The following is an 8,951-nucleotide window of genomic DNA, read 5'->3' as shown; positions in this document are numbered from 1 at the left end:
ATCCCCTCTGTCACCATAGGTGTCAGGAAAGAAGATCAAAGGGTGAAGACTGGAACATGGGCGAGATTCAGAGACACCATCCTTTCCACCAAACAAGCTCATGATGGGGAGCGAAGGGAAAGCATCACATTTACATAAATTATAAGCTCAATTAGTGTACCTCCCAGCCTCGGCTCTTCAAGACATGGCTTCAGTTGTTGTTCCAGAGTGGATTTCTGAGGTCATATATTATCCGTTGTGTATTGTTTCCTTACCGCAACATTTTCAGAAACTGAATCTGGCTCAGAATGAGTTTGTAACCGAATCCTCTAGCAGCTCTTGAAGCCAGTGACTTGGAAGCACTCTGCTCTTCCTCCTTCCTTGACCTCCCGAGACTCAGATTGTTGCCCTCTTTTGTCAATGGCCTCCTTCTTTGCCCAGCACCAATGGAAGAAGATCCACAATCTTTCTAGCTTGGGCATGGGGAAAGACATAACAAATGGTCCTACCGTTCCACAGTGTGGAGACATGTCAGACAGTCCCTCCAACACACCAGAGGGTGCAGCATGAACGTAGGGCTTTTTGCCAAGCTATTCCTAATGTATATCATTGGCTGTTTTAATATCCCGTGTCAGATCAGGACAAGACAATGCCATCATATCTACAGAATATTCTCAGGTCTATGGTGGGAAATGGATGAGATGCGGCTATTTCGGCAACAGTGAGAATACATTCCCTGGTGGCTAGCGCAGGCACTCAGTATGTTTTGACATAGTTTTTCTCTTTGATTTTATTTGGTACCTAAGTCATTTGCAGCCATGTCTTTTTTATTTTTTTGTTTATTTTCCTTTTCGTCAGGGTTTTAGTTTATTGCTCCAGTTTTCCTGGATGTCATGAGCTTCCTGCCTTACCCTTCCAGTTACTAGGTTCAAGGATAGCACCACACATACAGCTTTATTTATTGGCTTTTAAAAATTATACTTCTCTTACTACATTTTTTGAAACAGCAAAAGGACATTTTAAAAAATATCTAAATGCTCTAACTGTGTCTTGCTGGAAGTCTGGGACACTCATAATGTCCTTAAACACTTGACTACCTCCCCAACAGTTATAGACATAATTATCTACTGTTCCATGATTCTCTGTGTCCTTGACGACCGGATGCGTCAGGCACTCACTGTGAGCTACGAGCTGGGCTGCCGTCACAGAAGGGCAAGCACATGCCTTGTGTTCCTGTCTCTCCCAGTAAGTGGCTCTGTAGGACTCAAGGCTGACGTCTATATGTGCATTGTTGTCTTTGTATTTAAGATGCTGAGATTCTGACACCTCTGTTGACAACAGGGCTTATTCACAATGACTTAATCCATTCTCTCTCACTATAATAGAATGTCCAAGGCAGAGTAATTAATAAAGGAATTTATTTACTTCATAGTTCTAGAGTCTGAAGGCCAAGATTGGTGGCTACATCTAGTGAAGGTCTCGTGTTGTACCCTAACATGGCAGCAAAACAAAAGGACAAATGGACACAGACCCATGAGACAAAACAGCCCGATCTTGTGGCAACTAACCCAGTCCCAGGACAAAAGCATTACACTGTTATAGTGGTAATCAACTTTCACCACAAGTTTCCATGGGGACAAGATTTATTCAAACCACTGAACACAACTTCCTTACCGAGGCGACGTAACGCCTCTTATTTTACAGAGTCCATCCAAGTGATGTTGGTTGCTATAGCTACGTGGTCCTTATCATGATGGAACCTGCTATAGCAGTGCTTGCTATCACTGCAGTGGCGGTCTCTGTAGCCATGACAGTCACTATAGTTACAGCCAGGGCCCCTAGAGCTAGGTAGTCTGTGTAGCTATCCATGTGGATAGATGTGTACCATGAAAGCAAATTACTGTATAATGTGTACAATATAAGGAAATTTTGGGCTGTCCTCAAACTCGGAACAATCCTCTTGCCCCAGCCTCCCAGGAAGCTTGACTGTGTGCTGGCATTCCATATATGTGTCCCCCTACCCAGTGTATGCTACCCTTTTAAAAATCAATGTCTATTCAGTAACACTCAGCATATTTTTCTGTTATGTAGGTTATTTTGAAATATCATCAGTGACTGCCTAACACTATATTACACATATTACACTTTATGTATCCTGTAGACTATTTTGTATTGAGGCTCCTCTAGCTTTTCCACTGTACATAGTGCTTTGAGCACTGTCAGGCCACATATGAAAAGCCACAGTTGTTTCTGTCAGGTCAATCCCTAGGACTGTGATTGCTCTGTCACAAGATGAATACATTTTTTTTTAAATGTGACTCTAAATGACATTACCAAATGATTTCCCATTAAGGTGGCACCAACCTCCATTTCCCCTGCTTGGAAGTAAGAAGTTATTCATTTTCTCCAATACTAACCTCAACCCACCAAACATAATTTTTTAGTCTTTGTGAATTCAATCAGAGCAAAGCGTTTGTCCCAGCCATGCCTTCATTTCCTTGTTATTGGAAGCTCAATATATTTTGTAACCTCATATTCATGTCCTTGCCTCATTTTTCTTCATTTGTTTTGTAACATCTTATTTTATATGAGAGAGGAGCCTTTTTCCATTTATTATCAAACATTTTGTTTAGTTACTAGCCAGTAGAAGGACCAGTAGACCAAAGGCCATAATGAATGAAGTAGGTTGCTAGGAACATCTGTATACAAGTACATAGAAGTTTTTACACAGGCATAGCTTTTAACTATCTTGAGTGCATCTGGGCATTGGCATATGCTAGGGCATGTGTGCTGGGTCCAGATGTAGTGGGGAGCATCACTCTTGAGGCAGAGCAAGCACGCTGGCTTGTGTCTCTATTCCTCTTTTGATAAAACCCAGGAGGTCAACCTGAGAGCTCCATCCTCATGACCTCATTGAAGCATAATTATCTCCCAAAGGCCTCACATTCAAATACCATTAAAGATTAAACTTCTGCCACACATGAATTGTAGGGAGCACATTGAAAACATACCGAGCTAGGAGTAGCATTGTTAGCGCATGCCATAACTCTGTTTCATGGTTTCCGCTGCTTCTAAGCTGTTCCCTTAGAAGCTGAGCAATTTTACATCCACAGTTTTGTTAGACCACTCCCTTCCTTTTTTTTTTTTTTTTTTTTTTTTTTTTTGCTTTTTCTGTGTAGCAGGGTTTCTGTATACACAGGGTCTCTCTGTGTAGCCCTGGCTGTCCTGGACTCACTTTGTAGACCAGGCTGGCCTCCAACTCACATCAATCCACCTGCCTCTGCCTCCTGGGATTAAAGGCATGCTCCGCCACACCAAGCTCTTCTCTTCTTTTTCTTTCCTTTCTTTCCTTTTCTTTCCCCCCTAAAGTGTGGGGATGCTATGGCATGCTGAGCTTCATTTGCATTTTTCTACAGACTAATTTATTCCCTTCTCAGGTATATATTTACCAGTATTTTGTGAGTCATCCTTCCACTTTTGTTTGTTTGTTTGTTTTGTTTTAAACAGGGCCTCATTCTACAGCCTCCACTGGCGTCTGCTTCCTAATTCTTCTACTTGCCTTACTAGGTGCAAAGATCACATCTAAGTTTTACTTCATGGGTATGCTAGGCCTCTCTCCCTCTCCTTCCCATCTCACCCTTTTGTTTTGTTTTTGAGACTGTCTTATCATGTAGTACAGGCTGGCCTTGAACTCCCAACCTTTCTGTTTTTGCCTACCCTGTTCAGGAATGTAAGTGTGTGCTACCACATCCCATCCATTGTACTTATTTATATGTCTTTGACAAAATCCAGTGTCTCTGCCTCTTTCTCTGGCTCTCTTGTTCTCTCACTCACTCACTTGCTCACTCACTGCCAAAGTTCTTACTTTGATAGAATATTTTCTGTTTCGTATGTCTGACTTACAGTCATGTTTAAAAGCCACCCTTTGCTCCTAAGATAGTAGAAATGCTGTGCTAATTTTATTGAAAATTCAGGTTCATGGCCTAAAGCCAGTTGTTCGATGCCAGCTGATTCTGTCGCTTGTCCTAATACTATCTTGCACACTGCATTTTGTACAGCAGCTTGGTTTGGCTTATATTCAGAAAAAAATGAATGGAGCTCAGAAGCCAAAGCACTGAGTTCTCACATCCCATCTGCTCACCCCTATACCTTCCCTCACTACAGTGGAAGAGTTTTATACTTACAAACTAGACTTTTGATTGATAAGCAAGTGCCAGTGCTTGTTTCTTCCAAAATTCTAGAGGAGTCTCTCCTAAGATAGCCCCTCCCCATTCCCTGAGAACAACATCATCTTCTCATAGTGAGTATTAGACCCCAGGAAGAGGATAGTACAAAAGGCATGAACTCAGGCCAGTTAACATTCTAGGATGGTACTTGTTACTTGTCTTGAAATTGCTCTCCAGGAATGGGAGAAGGTAGCTTACTTTGGGGAAGTTGTGTGTGTGTGTGTGTGTGTGTGTGTGTGTGTGTGTGTGTGTGTGTGTGTGTGTGTTAGCCTTACAGTTTTGCCATGTGGTGATAATGTATCAATATAACCAGATAAATTATTCTGTCACAAGGATCTCCCTCCTATGACCCTTATAAGCAGAGCTAATGCCCTTCCCCATCCTTCCCAACCTCTGTTGTCATTAACTTGCTCTGCATTTCTATGATATTTAACAACTAAATGTGAAAATGTTAGATATGGTTTTATACAGTTTCATTTCTTTATGCTCCAACTCCTGTTTGGTATAGATGTGCAAGAGATACTTGGTGGTGTAATTTGCAGTCAAATTTAACTGCTTTTTTGCTTATCTCTCATCTGCCTGCTAGCTTTGGCTCCCTTGCTTGTAAAGTAGGCATGCTAAGTGGGTCTGCCCTTAGTGTACAGTGAAGAAGTAAACTTGAAGCCAGAGCCTAGAGAATATCATCTGTGACAGGAGCTCAGTGTAAGGAAGCAACCACTTCAGAAGGCTTTCTGGGGACATTAAATGCTTTTGTTCCTTCCCCAGGTGGTGGTAGTGGTGGTTATGGCAGCAATGATGACCCTGGATCTGGTGAGTATCTGTGGCCCAAAGTTTCTGGTGGAACCACAAGGAAAAATAATGTTGGCCCACTCTGGTCTTAGATTTGTCTTTCTCTGACCTTCCTCAAATGGTTCTGTTAGTCAGCTTTTCTATCACAATGAAGAACACTGAAGATATATAATTTAAAAGAAAATAAAACTTATATTGCTCATGATTTTGGAGGTTCCAGTGCATGGTCAATTGACCCTCTTGCCTTTGGACCTGAAGAGGTGAACCATCATTGCAGAAACCCATGGTAGAGAAAACTGCTCATCTCATGGGATCCTAGAAATAGGTAGATGGCTAGCTAACAAAGCTCTGTCCCTGAAATCTGTTCCACTAAAAATCCATCCCTTGTTGAAAGTGGAGACCTCATGATCCAATTACTTCTCAAAGTTCTACTACTCCCTAATGCTGCATAAGGGGCAGTCTTCAACACATGGTAACCAGAGTTACCAATAGATTCATGAGGCAAATAGCAGAGAGGAGTAGCCATTGAATGGAAGGAACATGAAGATCTGGGCCCTGGGATAGGTAGCCCACTAGGAAACCTGCTAACCTGCGTCTCTGTAAAAGAAAGGACTGCACATCTGCCTCTCATGTTTCTCAAAATGAAAGTCTTTTTGGAAGACCAGAAGCACATGGTAAATCCAAGGGGAACCATGCCATTTTGATGCTTTAGGTATCTATGGCATAGTTCTTCCACATGGACTTGGAGATTATGGACATCTAGCCAGCATAACTTGGGGCTATCAGAGCTACAGAATCCTGGATGAGCTCTTGGCACTTGGAGTTTGGGGCCTTGTCCACTGAGACCTGTCCATTCTTTTCATGTTCAGGCATATCAACAGAAACCGGCACCATCGCAGGTGTGGCCAGTGCCCTGGCCATGGCCCTTATTGGAGCTGTATCCAGCTACATCTCCTACCAGCAGAAGAAGTTCTGCTTCAGCATTCAGCGTGAGTCCACAGCTGAGCAGGGAAAGGGGCCCAGGCCAGTTCTCATCCCTCCCCCAGCCTACTCAATACCAGTGGATTTCCTAACTGGTACACTTTGTACATCGTTAAGGGCAAATTTAGGCCAACCAAAAATTATCCTGGTCTGGAGGAGCACATTGGGCCACACTGTGTGATCTTGACTTTGCAGACTTCTCAGCTAGAAGACGCCATATTTGAGTTGGAACAAATCTCAGTGAGCACTGTGATGTTTTATTTCCCTAGAATGGGAGGAACCTTGATAAAGCCCTGTGGCCTCAGATCTCACCAGGGGATGTTGGACCTTCTCTACTGCCAGTTAGAATACTGTGCTCTTCCAGGGTGTCTTCAGAGAGTGAGTGTCTTCAGGGCTCTTATGATTCTGGCAGTACCCCCTTAGAGTCCTGATTTCTTGATATGTCTCTACCTGGTGCTCTCGGCTCCTCCTCACGTCAGATCAGTTAAAAGTATATGAGCTCTTAAGTTCTTTTAAGGAGTAGTAATGAAAGAGAATCATAATGTGATTTTTTTCATTCCTGCCTTTTATGTACTAGAATTTTAGAGAACAGATTGCGTGTCTTGTGGGCGGTAGCCACAAGTGGGGCACCTGTGGGTAAATCAGATTGTTACAGAAGGGTTCTAGTCTTAGAAGCCTGTTGACGCACCATGACAGGGAGCCTGTGAGGATGCTGTTGAGGGAGAGTGAAAGGGCTGACTGGGGGTTTAGTACCACAGCATCATTCCATCACTGCTTTAAGTGCAATGTCTCTGGTTCAGGACTGGCAAGTTTTTACTTCACTGGAGGGTACATGACTCAGCAGTACTTGACCCCTTCCTTGCCTTCCTCAGATTCTTCCCTTTTGTAGGAAGCTTAGGGCCATCTCCTTCTGTGTCTTCATGTACTGGTTAACAGCTTTTGCTCTTTGTGGGACCTGGACCGGAGACTCCCAGGAAACTAACCTGGGTCATGGGGTGCTTTGAATGTGGGCATCACAACTGTTTTTTCATAAGACTACCATATTACCTTTTTTTCTTTTGTTCTTCTAGAAAATTCTTCATCAAGGATACCCCACATGTACATGGATTCACAAACTTGGTGATAGAGTGGTTAGGAACAAGGACAAAGCCTAGAATTTTCTTACCTCTGCCTGCCCCCCTCCACTATAAAGCAAAGGGACTTTCTAATTGATGAAAAAGATCGGTATCAAAAAAAAAGAAAAAAAGAAAGAAAAAAAGATGGGTATACCACCCACTAGTGGCTTACATTAGGCCAAGGGTGACCCTGGATCAGGAAGAATATTTGGAGGGAGACCTTTTAGACATTTTGGGCAAAGGGCCTGGTTTTTCATGGTATGGAGAGGCAGCTCTATCTGCCACCCTCCTGGCCTTGGCCTAGAAGAAGGAAATAAGATGAGTACAGCCTCATTCTTGTTGCTTTTGAAGACAGAGAGTGTTAGGGAGTTTCTGTTCCAGGGGGCAGGGGCAGGGGCTCCCTCCCACCCTCTCCCCAAGCAGGCAGGTGGCTGCTCTTGGGCCTTTAATCTCTCTATAATCTTCTCAGGGAAGGGAATATGGTCTTGGTCTAAGGGTATTTAGCCAGAGGAGGAAGCAAAACTTTAGACAAGCATTCTCAAGATGGCCTTGTAAAAGATAAAAAGATAACGCTTTGTTAACCCTGAGCTACAGGCTCTGTATGAGTGACCAAAGTCACTAATGTTATGTTGCTAATACTGTTTGTTAATCCTCAGACAGTCTCCTGTGCAGTGATACTCTTAAAGCGATAGGCCTGCTTCTCTTCTCACATTGCTGAAGGTCTACTTTGGCCTGGAGCACTACAGCGGGTCCATTTGTACCATGGCTTTCCCATCATTTCTCCTTGTATATGGTGAGGGAAGCCAGTCCAGGCTTGAGCCTCAGCAAGGAAGGAGTAATGAGCCCTTTAGACCCAAAGTCTCTCTCCCTTCCCTACTGTGGGAGCCATCAGAGTAGACCAAAAAGGGTCACGAGTGAGCACTCTTGCTCTGCTCAGCTGTCCAAGGTTCTCGTGCTTTCCAGGACAGAGAACTGCTGTGATTTCAAATGACTGAAACTTGTTTTCTGAGCTAGAATGTTGGCACACACCTGTAACCCGAGTTAGGAAAGCTGAGGTAGGAGGAGCATTGTGATTCCCATGGCAGTCTGTGCTACAGAGTGAATTCCAGCCTCAGCTATAGTGTAAGGCTTTGTCTCAAAACCCCACAGGACCACATTCACTGCAGGGACCCTGGGGAAGGCCTACCATCCACCTTCTGTCTTCCAGGCAGTCAGGTGTGCCTTGTCTTGTGACTGTGTTAATGCTGTCTCCAACTTAAATCCCGAATGCAGTCACTTTGAGATCCCTCTGCCAGACAAGGTAACATTTACGGGTTTAATGAATGAGGCCGCAGGGTACTTGACTGGGAAGGCTAGCATAGCTTCATGAGGTGGAGGGGCTTCAGCCAAAGCCAGGTGCCACCGGAAGGGAGGCGGACTGGGACGGTCTGGGTCCAGCCATCATCCAGCCCACGTGGTTTGTTAAGAACATGGCAGTTAGAAGGGCTCACAAGTTGAACAAGCCCACTAGGCTTACACAGGTCTTGGAACGTGGACTTCACTGTCACTTGTACTCCTGTGTGTGGGAGTCATGCAATGCATGCTCTTCATGAGCCACACACATCCATGAGTAAGCTTTTTCCTACCTCCCTGACACTGTCTCCCTGACACTTCACCTTCTTCAGAGGGACCTGTTTAAAAATACCTGGGCTTCTCGAGGTTTCCTGATGACTATAAGGTCACGGCCCAGGCCTTGACCTAAACTTGTCATTCAAAGCCCTGGCCATTTGGCTTCTCTTTGTCCCTAGGAAGTCTTCCTTGTTCATAGTCATTTTCCCTTCCCGTGTGCTCTGCCTTCTTTAGGGTACAGCCATTGCTGTTT

General features: G+C 44.1%; 1 protein-coding gene across 1 annotated transcript in view; it reads left to right on the top strand.

Annotated features, from left to right (window-relative positions):
* The window catches only part of Cd99l2 (CD99 molecule like 2), a 76,131-nt gene that overhangs the window by 63,150 nt on the left and 4,030 nt on the right, over nucleotides 1-8,951 (top strand). The window contains exons 8-9 of the mRNA XM_051141943.1: nucleotides 4,971-5,015; nucleotides 5,864-5,983. Of these exons, the coding sequence (XP_050997900.1) occupies nucleotides 4,971-5,015; nucleotides 5,864-5,983 (165 nt within the window). The remainder of the gene's footprint in view (nucleotides 1-4,970; nucleotides 5,016-5,863; nucleotides 5,984-8,951) is intronic.

Source organism: Acomys russatus, chromosome X (genome assembly GCF_903995435.1).
Source record: "Acomys russatus chromosome X, mAcoRus1.1, whole genome shotgun sequence".
Classification (NCBI taxonomy): Eukaryota; Metazoa; Chordata; class Mammalia; order Rodentia; family Muridae; genus Acomys; species Acomys russatus.
The sequence above is the reverse complement of the archived record's forward strand: the minus strand, read 5'-3'. Positions and strand labels throughout refer to the sequence as shown.